The sequence below is a fragment of the Watersipora subatra genome, chromosome 8 (genome assembly GCF_963576615.1).
Source record: "Watersipora subatra chromosome 8, tzWatSuba1.1, whole genome shotgun sequence".
NCBI lineage: Eukaryota > Metazoa > Bryozoa > Gymnolaemata > Cheilostomatida > Watersiporidae > Watersipora > Watersipora subatra.
Genome location: NC_088715.1, coordinates 48,479,405 through 48,498,797, shown reverse-complemented (window position 1 = coordinate 48,498,797; position 19,393 = coordinate 48,479,405). Strand labels below are relative to the sequence as shown.

Sequence of the window (19,393 nt, the reverse complement as noted above, 5' to 3'; positions counted from 1 at the left end):
AAGTATAAATTTCCATATAATTCAACTTTGAAAACATAAGGAAAATTGGAGTTGTCTCCTACATGAAACAAAATGTAAACAATAATAATAAAATGTACGCTCGCCATGCCGTTTCTATAATGGTGACCTTCACCTGTAAACTGCATTTCGGAAAGGTTTTGCCTGCGGCCTTTTGCGAAATTTGAACAGCGCTAAACTATTGCGTTGCGGCCGGCAACTACCGGCGGTACCCGGCACGTAGGTTCCCATTTCGCCACTAATAGCCTGCGGTGCTGTCGCCGGTGCTTTGCGACGTATACGGGAACCAGGCTTTAGAGTTATGAGTCTAAACAAGTATTCACAGATGTATGGCAAACAGTAATAAAATATGACTGCGTATTATAAAGAGTTGTCTGCTACTTCTTACTATGGATATTAACACGAAAGTGAAAACTACATCGTCAATGATGCAGAGAGTGATAGACTAGGAACCAATTCATCAACTAATGCAACTATGACTTGTTCAAACTTATTTGTGGTCCAATTCGTCTATTTCTTAAACGACATCAGCTATCCATAAATTGATCAACATCCGACCCGCAAGAAGAACAAGGAAAGCAGCTACGGATCAAAATACATTATCTTTAAATATTTAAGTTACCACATTGTTTACATTACCAGCTACAGAACTGTTACCATCAATAAAACAGATAAATTTTTGGAACATCATGTATATTTTATTAATTACATGTGTATGACTTCCTTGTAGATAACAATAGTAAGTAAAAGAAGCAATAAGTGATAGAAATTATTGAAATAATACCAAAAGCTGGCTATGTCAGCATGCACAAATCAGAGTAAAGATAGTACTATCTTTACTCATGTCAAAGTATTTCAAATCCAGGAGACAGAAGCACTGATTATAGAAAATGAAATGAGAATGAGATTTGAACAAAAGAATTAGACAGATGAGTTTAGACTACAGGACAGAAATAGGCGAGTGTACACAGACAAATATAACACTTCACGACTGTTAATGGGTAGAAGATACTAATTTCAATTACGGCAATGTATAAAAAATATATGTTTTTTTCATCGTAGCCACTTGCGAAATGAGAGACCTTCTATTACATAGCAGTACTCCCTTACACAGTGATCAGATTTGTAAACTTTGGGCTGATTGATGAGCACACAGTCTTACTACGAATTATACGGAGGAGCGTTAACTCAAATTACATTCTAAATAGGTAATTTTCCAAGACAAATTATCTTCAATACAATCGGTAGCGTATTTCAGCAATGACACAAAATGTTAATGTACAAAACTTTTCAACTGTTACAAATATAAAAAATACAAACGCAGTTATAGAATTGTTGAGCACAAAAAGTTGACAAGTGTATTCCATATTAATGCCAACTTTGTTGATACAAAATGCTCATAACTGATTGGACCAATGAAGCTTTTAAAAATGTAGCGATAACAATACAGTTCTGGAGAACATGGTTACATACATATACATACTACGACGCATAAAAATACATGAATGTCAATATTCCTGCACGATTTGAATGTCTGAGAAACCGGCACAAATAAGGGTACCGAAGACCAAATTGAAGACATTTTTAAGCATCACAAAATAAGCTGTCATTGCATGTGCCGAACCAAAATAGAGATTTGGGTTAAATAAATAATGTCCATTTCATTATGTGTATCTATTGAAAATCCATAAAATTAAAAAAAAAAATCAAATTTGATCCCTTCTTGGTGCCGGTAAATGTTCATTACTTCTACGTATTGATTCGCTAAACTCTGTATAATTGATAAGACTATCGCTGTCTTCCGAGCCATTTCTCGGTCGATACTCGAAAGATACGCTGAGCGATTCATCATTTCCCTGTTGAGAGTAACGTACCAGAGGTATGTGCTCCGAGTTGGCACCATAACCCGGTCGTGGCAAACTCATTCCCAGAGTTCGACTTGCTGCTTTACCTTCAAACAGCAAATGTTCTGTTAAAGTAGATGAACTATCTGTGTGTCCAGATAGTAAAATAGTTATAGAACTATTATAGGACTTACTCAAAAATGTAGCAGATTTTATCTGAAAGTGTCGGTATTTTACTATTATTTTCGATTTTGTTTTATTTATTTTTATCTGCCAGGATGTTTTGAGACTAAAATCGATGAAACTATTACAGTTTAAATTCCCAGATTCAAGCAAAACTACGATTATGGCGTTTATCAAAATTAAAAAAACTGACGGAGACGGGTAATGATGTTACTTGATCGTAATAGCCGATACTAGCCATAGAAACGATAGCAACTAGTGACGTCACTCCGTATTTATTTCTTCTGAGTGTTTTAACCGAGATTTATTTTATCAATTTTAATCTTGAAACATCCTGGCAGTCAGATCACCTCTAAAATTAAAAACAATCGCAAACGGTAGAAATATACCGATACCTTCTGATAAAATCCCCCAACTTTGGTAAAGTTCATCTCAAACTAACCAAGACTAACTTGCTCTTACAACGCAACTCATTCTTTAAAGGTTGACTTGCAACAAAATTCACATTACGGTTATTTAATATGGAAAGATTCACCATGTCTTACTCTATTGTGTTGTAGGTGCAAAATATGTGGAAAGGCGTTTACAAGCTCTTAAAAGTTCAAAAACGAACAGTTAATCGCAGCCATCACAAAAACGCTGTAGGTTGGAATCCCTTTTCACAACGCCTCAAATGGAACTTGGTTGAACATGATGGCTTCTGTTTACACTTTCATGCAACCTTATTCGTCGAAATATTTTCACAAATATACTTCACGCATTCAATAAAACCATGTCTATAGTACTTACGCGTCTATTTTATCGTCATTGTAATGCTGTCACTTTCAGCAGTGATATCTTATAACTTACCGTAAAAATTCCTTAAATATTTTAGCTTTAGTTTGAAGGCGTACATATCATTGTCTGATAATCATGACGAGCCTGTTGGTCATTTGTGATAATCGAAAAGTGCTGCAGAAATTATTTGCGAAGTATTGGGTCACATGATCAGATTACGACTTGACGATTGAATAATGCCGAAACAAAACTGTAAAGTAGCGAACATCTATATTTGATATGGGGTCTTCGGTAAAACCCGATGTGTTTGTCATAAACTAGTGCTACGAGAAGTTTTATATTGAGCTTTTATTGGCCTTTTAATTCACGTGAGAACATCACGTGACAAGACGATAACCAAATTTCATGGCTGCGTCATCGAAATAAAGAGATTCCAATCTACGGCGGCTTTTCCTCTTTGAGCTTTTAAGAGTTTGTAATCATATTTCCACATATTTGGGACCTACAACACAACATAGTAAGACATGGTGAATCTTCTGATACCAAATAACTTTAATGTTAATTTTATTGCAAGTCAACCTTAACCAAATTGAAAAATTCGGCAAAATGTCAAACAAAAATATTCTATTTTATCAATGACATAAAATACATGAACGGAAGAGCCTTAGGTTTCTATTTACAGAATTACAAAACATTTAGCATAGACTGTACGGATGTATCAATCACATACCTACTACCCTCACATGGTCCTTCACGTCATGAGTCACATCATCTATATTGAGCATGTGCCGGAGCGACTGGAAAAAGGAACTTGCATTACGTTGCTGACTCGGGTCTATATATGGATGGTGTGAGAATGCAAAGTAATGAGCAATTGATGCCACAAACATCTCTATGCATATCGCAAAATCCTAAAAATAGAATAAACACCTGTTATAGAATTCTGTTAACGTAGGGGGACCCAATTACCTAAAAACTTGACACAAACGTGGTAATATACTTTTGAAATCGATTTTGAGCTTTGTAGAGATTAAAATAAAAAACAGATTTGCCCTGCTAGACCAATATTTTTAACAAATTGGTATTTGGTATCAACACGCATTTCTAGAAACTGTCTCAGGAATTCAGTCAACTATAATTGTAAATATAGCAAAATCTTTTGTAAGAATTACTTTTAGTTTAAAGCACTCTTGTTATTGATTTGATGGCAAAAAGCTATATTTAATGTTAAATAGCAACAACATAACAAATAACAAAAATACAAATAGATATACTAAACTAATGACAAAACACAAGATAAATAAGCTAAATAATTCATGAACATGAACAGATATTACTACAAAAAAGGTAAAATATTATCCAAATATTGCCTACCTTACGTAATACTGAACACTGGCACATTACCCCCGGTGTGATTACTTAGGTGTGACATGTAATAGCTACAGCATGTACAGTAAATGATATAATTGCAATGGGCACCATGGTATCCGCTCACTCACTCTGAGAAAAAAATTAGAAACAAAAGTTTGGGATGGGTACGTATGCTACATACTAATAATATTCCCCACACCTTCACAAAGTCTTTGCGCAGATATCGCCTTCTAGTTATTGAGAGACCATGTTATTATATTCTGAAAGCTTCGATGATGAACCATAACTTGAACCAATACTCATGCTAAATTCTATATCATAAACAATAAGACTTACAACATTCAACAAAACCCTAGATGTGCGTACTCATATGAAACACGTTAGGAAAGCAAAAAGGATGTATGTATTGCGCATCCAGCTGTTTGTAATGCATGTATAGCTTTCCTCAAAACCTGATGAATACAGTGCATGTTTTATTATGTTTGAACAACAATTTTCTCACTTTAAGATAAACCTTTAGAAAAACAAGTTGGCACCCTTCACAATGTTTGGACACCTGTTTGTTGATATTAAAGCCAATTTTTTGCTAAACATATTTTCAAATTCTAATGATCCGAACATCATCTACTTTCCAATGAGCTACAGTAAAACCATTCCCTAAAAAATGCTACAGTCTATCACAGGCTGCACACAAAGGCGAATCACAGTACATCAACTATTTTCCCACGACCAAACACGAGCGAAGCGATTGGTTTGGGAGATTTATGATAAATGCACATGTGCACACAACTCCCGAAAAATTATCCGTTAACGGCCGTCACCAAACTCTTGTTACGAAATCCTATCAACAAATTTAACTATTTTTCAGTAAAGTCGTTTAAGTATAATAATGATACAAACACATATAAACCTATTTAAATATGTTACCAAGCCTTTGAAAGGTTACCGCAAATTCCTAAAACTAACCCATCTGATCGGATTATACATAAATAGACAGATTTATTAGAACGAAAATCGTCACAAAACGCTTGAAAAGCTTGGTTTAATAAAAGTTAAGACCGGAAATTGAAACGCCGGGCGACAGAGTATAGAACGATTAAGTCGTGCGCATTTCGCGAAAAAATAACGTGCACATTTCACCAGTCTATAGCATTGCCGAAGGTTTCTGTATTTCACGTAGAAGTACTGAAATCGTTTCATTTTTGCCGATTTCAAAGTAACTGACATTTTGGAAACTTTCGAGTACTTTGGAATTCTAACTGATGTCCAATGCAGTGTAAGTAAAGGAAATGACGATATTTTTTCGAACAATTCTTATGAGAGTATTACGATATTTAATTATAAGTTAGGATGACTACAGAACGATGATTACGGAGTACAGATTTTCTAAAAATCTATATAAATATCACAACTGCTTGATATCGCTAACTATGACGTTTTTAAATGTAAACAAAATTGTGCATTAGTTTTATATTATTACTATATTAATAATATTGGTTATTTCAATAATATCAGTACATTTTACTTCTAATATTGGCCAATATTGCATTTCTCCTATTGCAGGGGGAGAGATATAAACATATAATCTTTTCCTTTCATTATTGCTGTTTGTTATCCTATTGCACTGCAGTGTCATTTGACTGCTAATATTGTATTTCTCAACCATCAGTACCCTTTTTTTTTCCAATATCACTTTGGTCGTGGGCTGTATGACAGTGGAATTTCTAGTTTATATGCATAGTACTAAACTGCACCCCCAAAACTGCTTGACCTAGCAAGTAACAAGCACCTATACTTATTTTAAAACAAATTTTTCTGCCCGCCCTCACAACTCCAATCTAACATAAAACACACACATGCGAATAGTAATGCAGTAGAACGCAGAGAGTACAACTGTAGTAAACACACTAGGTTTGAAAGTGGAGTAAAAACAGCTAGACTGAAACGCTTGAAATAAAAGAGGCCACAAAAGGATGTGAACCAAGAGCAGACCTGAATGCCGGCAGCTATCTTTGCCGTATCATAGACAACCCAGTTTGTATCCTGTTTGATCGCACCAATGGCAACCAGGAATTCTAACAGCACTGACTGCCTGCAACATACATAGAGATAAACATACAAGTTAAGATGAGAGAAAATCACTCCTGTTGTGACTAAAAAAATGACATTAAGCGCTACACTGTTGATAAAACATTGTGGAGTTTTTCATGAGTTGATTAACTCTTTCGCTACCAATGAATATGGCTTCGAAATGCCCAGCATACTATCAGCCATTTGTACCGCAGATATGAATGCATGAAAGCTGCTGTAACATAACTCCAAATTTGATCAAATATTTGAATAAATATGCCTTAGAAAAACAGGAAATTCCTTTACAAGCTGATATTCTCTGCTTACAGTTAACATATGAAGGTTTGATAGCTTGTTGCGATTTGTCGGAGCTATATTTTTTCAGTATTCTAAATTTGAATGTAAATTTTTACTATACTAATACATTTAACAATTATGTATAAAAGGCATTAAAACCTCATTGCACTGATTTGAATGCTTGAGGCAGTTTGCAAAAAACTGGCTTTTTAATTGCAAATTTGCAATTGAAAAAGAGTTATGATCCTTCATTTATCACACACCCGCTTTGGACCACAACCTAAATGTCGCAGGGTATACTATAAACCTGCAAATTTATAAGATGCAAAATCTATCACATGTTACAAATGCATGTTCAAAAATGAGTGACATAAACCGAAAGGTTAGGCGACTTGTTTCAACGCAAAATCCTTTTTGAATACATTCTTAATACTTTTTTCATGATTATCTAACAATTAAGGTAAATACATCCGAAAGTGTGCGCTGATGGTTGATAAAGATAATGCCTTGTTATTTAACGGAGGAATCAATAAAATTTTTCTAGGATATGTGGACAGAAATTACACAGAAGTGTCATCAGAAGTAGTTTTTTTAATCTGAGATGCGCATTTGATCCAGTTTGATTTACACTGGACAATAGATACTAATAAGATCCCTGGGACTGGCATGTCATACAATGAATCGGTACGGTTTAATCTTGCAGAGCTCAGCTTGCGGACAAAGAATATAAAAAATGAATTTTAGTTCCCAATAGAGTTTTACTAAATTAAAGTGACAAGAAAATGAATACAGAAAAATCTAGAACTTCATAAGACGGATTGCATAGCATTGCTTATTTGAAGAACAAAGATACTTCTTCACAGTATACTAACGAGTGTCAAAAGTTTTCATATTTCGAACAGATGTTGCTGAGGCTTGGTTAGCATTGTGTTGTTAACATGCAACCTAATAGCATATAAAATCTTAAAACTTAAGTTTTACATCTTTTAAAAGTAAATCAGTGACAAAAAACAATTTTAAATTTTACTGATTATAAATTATTACCTTGATAAAATAGCTGCAAAGAAATTAGCAGCTCTCAAAACATAGCTGAAGTTTTGAACTTTTCATAGATTTATGAAGGTGACATGTCCATTATACCCAAATGATAAAAAGACATTAATTAGAAACTCAGCTATATCGATAAAGGTTCTACTAAACCGACTTTAGCTGTTGGCAGCGGATTTATAAAGCAGTCTTCACCATGAAGCTTTTCTGTGTAACAAGTAGTCAAGTATATTAGTGTTAGCTAGAACGAAAGAGTGCTGTGAGAAATATAGCATACAACAGGGGTTACCTAACCAGGGAGGGGTTCCCAAACCGAGGAGGAATTCCCCCCTAGGGAGAATTTTGAATATACAAGGAGGGAACAGAGAGGTTTTTGATTTTTAAAATTTTTAATTTATGTCCTAAAGTGCCGTGTGAGTTTGAGTTTCATCATTTATCATTTTAGTTTTATCTATAACACTAGTTGCTAATAATGAGCTACTAGTCCGAACCCAGATACATATGAACACATCTATCCAGATTTTGATTGGATAGTAAGTTAACCTAGTCATAAACCAATTCACCGTCATGCCAAAGGTCATGTATTGTTGTGTGTTGTATGCTTGCTGTATAAAACTTAATAATATGTTGTTATATGTTTACATACGTACAATACAATGAGATTATAATTTGTATTGGTTGTTTTTAGTCATGTAGGTTAAAAGTGCGTGGGGAACCAAATTTATGAAAAAGGCATAATGGGGAACAGAATGAAAAAGGTTGGGAATCCCTGGAATAAAAGATAAAGAAGACAGAAAGTAAACTAAAGATTTAGAGTCATGACAACATAAAAAGACAAATATCAACTGTGGAGAACTTTTATCTCAACACCAAAATACTTTAGTACAACAATCTCGCAAGCAGTGACTTTAACACTTAGAAACACTATAACTGTACTCACCAAAAAGAAAGGAAGATTACAAACTTGATGCACATGAACTTCTTGAAAGGCTGCATGGGCTTCAGCTCTTCTTTCATGTTTTGATAGAATATCACCAAACAATAGAGTGACCACTGCAAGAGAACACAGGCTAGATCTATTCAACTTATTGATATTAACTATTGTCATCATCCTCTGGTTAGCTGGAGGTCATAAATAATGCGTTGGTATACGACCAAACTACTTACATCTTTAACTGAGCGTGGTTACTGTTCGGTTTATGTGAATCCCAGCTATAGGCCTATCTAGTCTCAAGAGAAAGATATCAATAACTTTTGGAAAAAGTCACATACCACAAATTACAACGTTCGGAATAAGAGATAACTTCTGATTAGTGGAACTTAACAGGGTCGGGGCGTCAGCAGAGAAGGCGATTAAATTAATAGGTAGTTTAAAACAGAATTAGTAATTAATTTAGGGTTTCTGAATTTGTATTAATGATTGAATTAACAAGATAACTTTGGTATAATCCGAATTAGGCATTAAAATAATAAATCGGTCTAACAAATTCACGTAAATTCATTGATAATTACATTACCTAAGTAATTTGTGCGTGAAAATAAATAATGGATTAAATTGCATACTTGGTTTGCTAAATAAGCAGATTATTAATTGAATTAGTGAAGCAATTTTTTTCAAAACTGAATTATCAAGTTACCAATTATCAAAACTGAATTATCAAGCATTAATAAAAACATCGTTAAAAATTTAAGTAAGTTTTTTGCAGAAAACACTTACTTAAATTATTAAACTTTGAATTAAAACTAAATTGCTAATTAACAATTCAATAAGTAATTTAACATTATTATTAATTCACATTACTAATTGATTGCCATCCCGGTATTTATTGAGTAATGTTAAAGGTTGACCTGCAACAAAATTTACAGTACAATGATTTGGTATCGAAAGGTTCACCAAGTATTAATTTGCTGTGTTGTAGATACAAAATACAGTCAAACATGGATAACTCGCCCCCGGATAGCTCGAACACATGGTTAACTTGAACGGTTTCTTTGGTCCGTTCCCACGTAATGATAAATTGCTTTAGATAACTCGACCTCAACTCTGTTAACTCGAACAGTTTTTTGCCCAACGGCTACCGAGACGGTTGTTATTGCTTTAGAAAATTACTTTATTCCAAGTCATAGAGGTAAACCTCAACTTTTCGTAAATCATAGGCGTCATTATTACCACCGTCGGCAAAATATTTTTGTCAATGACTTTTCTAAAGGTTTGGTGAATTTTGATTTTTACCAAACATCCGCTTAGCGATCGCCTTTCGGAAGCATGGAAAAGTGAGGTGACCTTCGCATAAACTTCAAGAAAAATCGGCAAAATTGATCTCGGTTAAAACGCTCAAAAGAAAAAGATGTCTTTTCTACTGAGCATTTCAACAACGATCATGTTGTGCCAATTTTAATCTAAAAAACGTCCTGGCAATAACATCACCTCAAACAACAAAACAATCTCAAGTGATAGAAAAATCTCCTATACTTTTTGATAAAAAAGTTTTAAACTTTACATTAGAAGCATTTAATTTGAAACAAGCTATTTATGCTTTTGATTTCTATTATAGTTTGTATATGTGCATGTATCTACTAATAAATAAATAAATGGACTTGTGACAGTGCTCTGATAACTCGAACACTTTCGCGCGGTCCCATGAAGTTCGAGTTATCCATGTTTGACTGTATGTGGAAATGTGATTACAAGCTCGTAAAAGCTCCAAAACAAACAAATTATTGCAGCCATCACGAAAATGGCGCTAGGTTGGAATCCCTCTCAAAATGGCTCAAATGTGATGTAGTTGAACACGATGTGCATCTGTTTACGCTTTCTTGCAACCTCATTCGTTGAAATATTTTTACAAACAAACTTCATGCATTCAATAAAACCATGTTTATCGTCCTTACGCATTTATTTCATTATCATTGTAATGCTGTCACTTTGAGCACCGAAATTTCAAAACCTAGCCTAAAATCAAGTTTAATTTTTTAACTTTAGCTCAAGGGGGTGCATATAATTCTCTAATAAACATGAGGAGCCTGTTGGTCACCTGTGATGGTCAAAACATGTTGTATAAATTGTTCGCATCATTTGGCGGGAAATATAGGTCACATGATCAGATTATGTTAGCTTCAGTTCAAGTTTTAACTATTGCTAAGAGAACTGTAAAGTAGCGAGCATCTATATTTCATAAGGGCTTTCCGGTAAAACCCAAAGTGTTTGTCATATAACTAGAGCTGCGAGACATTTTATATGAAGCCTTTTATTGGCCTTTCATTGAACATGATAACATCACATGTTAAAACAATAACCACATCGAGTTGAAAACGTCCTCAAAAAAGGGATTCAAACCTACGGCCGTTTTTGTGATGGGTATGATCAACTGTTAGTTTTTGAGCTTTAAAGAGCTTGTAATCACATTTCCACCTATTTTGCACCTACAACACAGCAGAGTAAGACAGGTTGAACCTTTTGATATCAAATAACCGTAACATGATTTTTGTTTCAATTCAACCTTTCAAGAAGCATGTGAAGTTGTATTCTCTATCCAATCTTGCATCACATGAGGTTTGATTAAGTTGGCGATCAATCTAGAGCAGTGCTATGGATGTCTTACACGATGTGTTATTCAAATAGACATTGAACAAACCAGTTAAATTATCTACAATAGTCTGAACAGATATAACACTTACACTTTGTGAAATGCTGTTTATGATGGTTAGATAGAGCCAGGCTCCATCTCCTTTAAATGAACCTTCGTGATAGACACCAGACAGCTCGCAGATCCTAGAAGACATGTGAGAGCAAATCGATTTTAGCAGTTTTCTTATTCAAAATTTTGAGGCTAATGATGTCATGTACCACGCATTAAAAGGTTTTATTAGCACACACATAATTGAATCTGCTGATTATGCTCATTCTATAATTTGACCAAGTATTAACGAAGCAATGTCACCATCAGGAGCCACTATGAAAGCCACTATCTAATAGAGGACCAATAATAGAAATTATACACCGCACCAAATAAAGCACTATTAAAACAAATACACCCTTGAGAGCAGACAACTCTCAACAGCTTTACTTTGTTGTAGTCATGAAAACTGACTCATTGGGCCCAACATTCAGCACAAATTTACAGAATAAAACAGAATCACGAAAGATGAGCTTGCACAAAATTTTGATAGATTTCATCAGAAAATATCGATATTTTTCTATCATTTGAGATCGTTTTTGATGTTTGAGGTGCTCTGACTGCCAGGATGTTTTAAGGTTAAAATAAACAATACTAGATCATGGTTAAAATGCTCGAATCAAGCAAAAGTGCGATTATGACGCCTGTAGTTGCAAAATGACTGAGAGAACAAGATGAATTAACTAAATAACAAATATATACTATAGCAATGATAACAACTAGTGACATCAATTTGCATGTACTTTTTATCCTGAGCGCTCTGATAAAATCTACCAACATTTTGTGCACGTTCATCTTTTGGCCCAAGAAGTCTTTGAGCTTCTCAAACATACATTCATGTTCACAACATCGCATAATCAGCCTTTGAGCAAATGAAATCCTTTCTATTCTCATTCAATAAACATTTCAACAAACTTGTTGGTATAAACTTGATTCATTGACTTTAGAGAAGTGAAGCATAAGAAACACATAGCAGTAAACAAACATAAAATATTCATAGAGTTAATTGAATCAAGCTATATATAGCAAGGTATTATTATGAGCTGCAGTAAGAGTTTTATTACATGTACAGCATTCAAGCAACTAGGGAGACAGTAGTCATTCATTCATTCAATTGTTGAGACAGCAAAATGAAGTTTTTTTGAAAAAAATTACCGAGATTTAACCCTTAGAACTATCAGATAAAAATTGAATACTACATCCGGAATTATATGCTAACTTTCATAATTAGATCCAAATATATTTTCACGAATCTAAACAATTATACACTTCTTGGACCTAGTAAGACAGTCACTGTTGATAGTTACTGGCAAGACAGCAACTTGTCATTGACCTCTTTCACAATATAAGGTAAAAACCGCTAATCAACTAGTAATCAAACAGTAAGATCTCAGTGGCTACTTACAAAGCTAATGAAGTTGTTACTGGCCTCACCAATGTATACTGCAATACTCCGTGTTTGCATCTGTTGAGAAACTTTCTACAAAACGTATTATTAAACCTAGTACATGTCTGGACAGCTTAGTGTAAACATTATTACAAGTGTGAACAACTCCAACATCAAATGTCAAAATACAAATACAGAACATACGTGTAAATTTCAAAGGTTGTAATTATAGCTAGAAGGGTGCAGACACAGACCATCCAATATGACACTAAATATGGAAGGTACCCTTGCGGAGGAAGTAATACAAGTTACTAGTAATGGAAAACAGATGAAGGTAACTGTTGTTATCAATTTTTAATTTCATTTGCTTCTCACATCCAGGGATTCAATAACAACAAATTAGAGAGAAATGAGATATTTGAAAAGTCGCCTCGGAAGACAGATCAACCATCGATCATTTCTAAATTTCTTAATCTCGGCTAATCTCAAAAAGTTGCATCAAAGTTCTTTGGTTTTATATAGTGTAGTTTTATATAAGAAAAAAAATTGCAAAAAATAAACACTATGTTTCCCTAAAGCTTACTTATTCTTTTCATTTGCCTATAACCATATAATATTGTGTATTCTCTATTTATACACAATTTTGAGGTCACCAAAGCTAAACACTAGACCCACAGCATTAGAGAAATCTCACTAACTTTCCATCCCAGGGGGTGAGGTAGCAGAGAGGAAAAGAAAGCTTGACATCAGGCTGCAACAACAGATCTCTCTCTAAGAAAGGGTAGCGATCCCACAGATACGCCAGCAAATATGTCATGAAGTTGTATATGACATAGGCCTCATAACATTCACGTATTGTATCCAGGTATATTGCTGCGTATGGAAACCTAAGCGCCAACCACTGAAACCAAATAGCGTAATTATTGCAAAACGCAAAGTGGACTCCCAACTTTGTGAAAGCTTCTTTTTATCTAACATTTTCATTCATACGATTGTAAAAACAAGATGAGAAAACAAAAAGTCAATGCTTTCACACAAATCAACACAGTCTCTCTGCAATGACCTGATTTAGCCAATTTATTGATGGGTAGAGTATAGCAGTGTTAAAACTGGAAACAACCATCACATATCTTTAGTCATTTGGACTAGGAAACTTTTTATTAGAATAAACCAACTGTTCTATAATTTCAGGGCATTAAATGAATTTCATTAATAAAAGAAAAAAACAACAGCCAAACTGTATCAAAAAAATTCCAATGAAAATGAACAATAAGACCTATGCCTACTTGATATCTTATGGAAATGTTTTAGAACCAAACCTGTAGCCTACACGGTAATAGAGATCCGATAGACCTAACCTGTAGCCTACACAGTCATAGAAATCCCATAGACAAATCTGCTTTATCTTCATTTGTAGCTCAATTTTACGTAGTAAAAACAGTAACATACACTGTACATGTGAAATGCCTAACCCGTCCAAGATATTCCCAAACTAACCCTTTTAGCCCTTGTAAAAGAAAAAAAATTAAACAAAATTTTCAAGTTAATGACTATAAGCCGCGGTAGGCCTAACTGTATTATTATTGGCATACATGTATCAATAACTTTTCTTTTTATATAAAATTCTTATCTCTTTTACTTGGTTTAGGGTACAGGATAATCGCAATTTTATGAGAAATTGACTGGAACACACACCTTCAATGCTAATTTAAATCAATTTTTCAACTTTTTTCTACCAAACAATACTGATGCTGCAAAAAAAACTGAGAAAATGTTGTATACATATAAAATAAAGAAAACCAACAACATAAATTTTAACTACCGGTATAATAAGAGCGGCATCTGTCCGTCTGTCACAAGACAGAGTTAAGGGTTGTGATAAAGATTGATTTCAATAAGACTCCAACTTGTGACATTTGGCTTGGTAAACACTAACACCTGCACCGACTGACCGCATTCAGGTATTTCTGAATTATTGTGCAGCTAGTTATGCTCTGTGCTTTAACGAAACACCTGACGGTCTCTCACGACACACTATAGCCTACTGCCAGGGTACCAGCATGTTTGCTAGAGACACATACTCCTGTACGCTTTTTACAGTGCCGCAACAGAGAAAGCAATATCTGTAACTATGTGACTTAAATTGAATTTCATTTTGAATAACTATTATTATTCAAATGGAATTTGAGAACCAGCACCAACTTGACACTTGATATAATAAGATTTCCATAAAAGGGGGTTTACGTTATAGTTTTGAGCGATTACCGGAGTAATATTATTTAGGTACTGCAGTAAATAATATATTTTTCCTAATATTAATTATTAGAAAAAATTGACAAAGCATAAGTAATTTCTAGTTCTAGCCATTGCTAAAGGAAGAATATAACTTTTTATATCTATTTTGATAGTTGAAAAGCGAATGTAGTTCAGACCGAAAGTAGTTGCTCTCTCCTCCAGACAGACCACATTCAACTTTACAGTAGGAATTACTTGTTTTTGTGGCTGACAGTTGAAACATATTCAAAATTTTGATTAATATGGAATAATTTATGAGGCTTTCAACTAGAATTAATTAATCTAATTATAATTTTATTATTATAATTTAAGATAATAAATTTAATTGACGATTTTAAAAGTCTTCAGAATTTAAAAACGAAAATACTGTTAGCTATCAAAATCAAAGAAGTTTTAACAGGAAAATTATCAGCAGACAACAGCAATTGAAATAAAATAAATTTAGTAGAGCGTTTGCTATTAGCTTTCAAGCTGATTAAAATAAGAAACAGCACTTTTCTATTTGAGAAGTATAAAATTATACATTCGTCTTGGTCTTGGTCAATCGAACCCTAAGACCTCGATCCCCGAGGAAAAAAAGGGCCATCATGTACATATCTAGATCTAGTTCAAATGTTTTCAATAAAAGTCAAGTAATATTCGAAGTAAAAACATGACTATAAAAAGTGCGTTAAAAATTTCCTCGTAGGTCGCGAGAAGTTCTCGGTAAAAAACTGTTATGATAAAATGTTTTGCTGGCTGGAACAGCCCTAGGTACGTCATTGGATACCGATCTGGTATGATGTGAGTGTGTGTCATTGTGTATATTGTTAAAATTATTGACTAAAGACTCATGCACACCGCTGGAGAGAATTTTTTTAAGTAAAACCATTCGAGCCGACTTCCGTCTGTTCTTAAGCAATTCCAACCCTAATTTGTCTCTGGCCATAGTTACGCTTTCCACCCCTTTAAGATCCGCAATAAAACGCACAGCGCGCCTCTGGACATTTTCCAGCTGTGTTTCATGTTTTATGAGGTATGGATCCCATACCTCACAAGCGAATTCCAAAACGGGCCTGCACAGACTAAGATATGCAATTTTTTTGACGTTTCTGGGTGCTCCGTGTAATACTCTCCTCAACATCCCTAACCTTTGATATGCTCTAGAGGTAATGTCATCTATGTGTATGTCCCATTTAAAGTCATTAGAGACATTCACTCCCAAGTATTTAAAAGATTCCACAATCTCCAATCGTCGACATGTGTACCAGACAAAATATAACAAAATAGACATAAGTCAATACTAATGTAAACTTGTAATAGCCTACCTGACAGTAACTAAGTATATATAATCTTTATTGGCAGACGTAAAGCAGAATAAAAACTGTAAGTAGTCTAAGATACAATCTGCGCAACTGAGTGATCAAAATATATATATTTTGATCGATTATATATAATCAATAATACCTTACACAAACCATGACTAATCACAAATTGGTATTATAATTGTGTTGTTTGCAGGTCATGAAAAATGTTATGACCAAAAACTCACCGCATCAGTTGCGTAAATAGGGACCATCCACAGAATTCTTATTTCTCTCCTTTGCAGAAACGGTTTCGTATAATATATAGCATGCTGAAGAATTCCCCATAACGTAATTGGAATGCTAAAGAGAACAAAGAGCCCTCCGATAAACCATCCCCAAACGTGCGTATCAGCTTTGTTCGCATCTAAGTCAATTGCTATAAATACAATGGCGACAATGAGTAGTAGCACGTATATTGACATTGTGAGTTGTCGAATCCATGATCTCCATAACGAAAAACACGACATAGCGAATGATCACAATCAAAAACCGTGCATCAACATTCTCTATCGCAGGATACTTTCCTCAACACAGCTATAATTTGTGAGCATAGGCAATGGTAAGGGTACAAAAATAAAAACATCTGAAATGTTCAAATGTTGATTTAGGATTTATTAATTACGTTTATAAATTTAAAATGTATTTAAAAAACTACTTTTTTAAATATTTCGTAGTTCTTAACTTTAAAAATACATGAAGCCATAATACGAGCCGCGTTCACGCGGTCTTCAGCCAGTTTAGCGCGCCTCATCTGAAACAAGCTGCTAAACTTACTGCTTTCGCGTTACAGGTTGTTAAGCAGTGGCCATTTATTTACATTTTTGTTAGGCCTGTAATCATTTGTAAGTTGACATAGTTATTTTAAAATGTTTCCATTGGTGCTGACTTCATATTAGCAAACGTGACATATATGGTTAATAAGGCAACTGATAATGTATTCCGAAATATGGTTTGTTGTATTGGCATCAAGCAGTTGATACACGTCACGATGCACTTGTATTGCATCGTCTAATGTTTTTTTTACAAGAGTAACAAAACGCGGTTTTCCAAACCGTCAACCGGTATCGCTAATCAGTCTGTTGTAAACATCTGTTTTGTTTGTTACTTAAATGAAGATTGCTTGTTTTAAATCAAAACGACAATACTCCAATCATCTTATTAGGAAAATTTGAGTGCATTTTTCCCAGACCATGTTTTCGGAGAATCTCGACTAAAACCAGAGACATCTCTATAAGTAGCTCGATTCTGTTTCAGGATGATCGAGCAGAGTCAATCAGCATTTTGATGTATTGATATTACTATTTATTGATATATAAAATTATGAAAAAAAACTACTTGCAAAAGCTAATACACTAAGCCTCTGCTTCGTAGCTGTTAAAACACATTGAGCCATAGTACAGGGACTGAACAAGTCATATCTTCAAATCACCAATTAGCAAAGTTTAAAAATATTTCAAAGCCTAAACTCTAAAGTAGCCGATTTGCAAAGATTTGGCTTCTTGCTTTTAAATTATAAATTCAACTTTTTATTGATTAACATATTGATCAATCCGCCATGAATGTAGGTTTTTGGATCTCCTTTGTTTTATCACGATCTTTTAAATTTGTATATTCTTGACCGATTCTATCTACGAAGGTATCTGATTTTTCTAATAAAAATCAGATATTTTATGAGTTTACATAAAACACTTCAGAAAAGTATCAGAAGTTGGCAATCCCAGGCCTGTATTCCCTAGTTGCAAGTTGGGGCGGCAAATGTTAGGCAACTAGTTATGAACACCTTGGGGTTTGGGGCGATGTAAGCCTCCCAACAGGGTTTGAGGCAGCGCGCCGAAGCTCTGGACCTTTTAAGCATTAACAACCCTCAAAGTATGCATAAATTGCAATGTTTGCAATTGATTTACATTTAATGCAATCAATTGTAAACATAAAAATCTACATAAATATATTGTTTATGGTTCATGGTAGGCAAAACTTTTTCTTTTTTCAATGAATGATATAAAACTCATGAGACTACAGATTTCTGTAAGGGACATTGACAGAATGAGAACTATTAATTCTTTATTACAATAGCTCTAGTTATGTCAATGTGTCCATGTCAGAGGTCTTTCACAATGATTCTGTATTTATTTCAACATGTTTATATATGTGTAATATTAGAAAATTATTTAGACGGGCCTGCCCCATAGTGCCTCTCGTCGATGTTTTGATTCTACGTTGATTAAGTTTTATATGATAAGGAAGTTGCAAGTTTGTTGGTCTTCTTTACACCCCTACTATAAGCAATAAAGTTAAGTTTCCAAGCCTTAACAGAGTATCACAAGATCACTCATTTGGCTAGATCTCACGGAGACAATATAGAATGCTAGTTGCTAGTAAATTAGCTGTTGGAAATTCCAAGTGAATGAGCGTAGACTGCAATTATTAGTACTTGGCCACCGAAAATCACTAAAAAGTTGGGGTGACTCAGCCGCCCCAGGAATTACGGGCCCGGGCAATCCTAGGGGGTTACTTAAATAATTGACTTTGCAAAGTTTTTCATACCGTTCTCTTTAAAATTTTTGTTTTTTCACAACACCATTTGCCACAAAACAAGCTCTTTTTATCATCATAAACAATCAAATAAAAATAGATTTTACCTACACTTTAATAATTTTAATTAACCCTTTGCTCAGTTATATTATATTCAGCAGTCTCACTTTTTTAAATTATCATGTAGGGCAAGACTAAGCAAACAAGTAAGAACTGAGGCTATGTTTTGGTGTTTAATGACATACTGCTATTTCATGAATATAGCAATGATATTATGATGCTCTATAGAATGATTTTGTCATTCTTGCTTGACTTCGGCTTTATTTTGTAATTAATTTTGGTAATTTTACCGGAAGCTGAGGAGATGATAATTGGTAATGATTTACATTGTTGCATACAAGCTGGATGATGATATCATTGCACATGTATCTATTGACATGTACTATCACATAATTGACTCAAGGATACAGTGTGTCTATCTATATGTGTGTATGTTTTTGTATCATATTTTATTGATTTTAGGGTTTTGTCATTGTTAAAAATTCAATG

The 19,393-nt window shown here is 34.1% G+C and overlaps 1 protein-coding gene across 2 annotated transcripts; it reads right to left on the bottom strand.

Annotated features, from left to right (window-relative positions):
* Positions 1-701: 701 nt before the first annotated feature.
* Positions 702-16,833, bottom strand: LOC137402192 (transmembrane protein 184C-like). Of its 2 annotated transcripts, none has more exons than XM_068088676.1 (8): positions 16,498-16,833; positions 13,370-13,572; positions 12,690-12,764; positions 11,286-11,379; positions 8,548-8,660; positions 6,186-6,285; positions 3,553-3,733; positions 702-1,987 (listed from the first exon to the last, which is right to left on the bottom strand). In XM_068088676.1, exons 1-8 carry the CDS (start codon positions 16,777-16,779, stop codon positions 1,725-1,727), a joined length of 1,311 nt encoding a protein of 436 aa, XP_067944777.1. In that variant the 5' UTR covers positions 16,780-16,833; the 3' UTR covers positions 702-1,724. The 2 variants fall into 2 exon arrangements, with proteins under 2 accessions (XP_067944777.1, XP_067944778.1); XM_068088677.1 differs by having other exon boundaries at positions 702-1,969.
* Between the last annotated feature and the right edge of the window lie 2,560 nt (positions 16,834-19,393).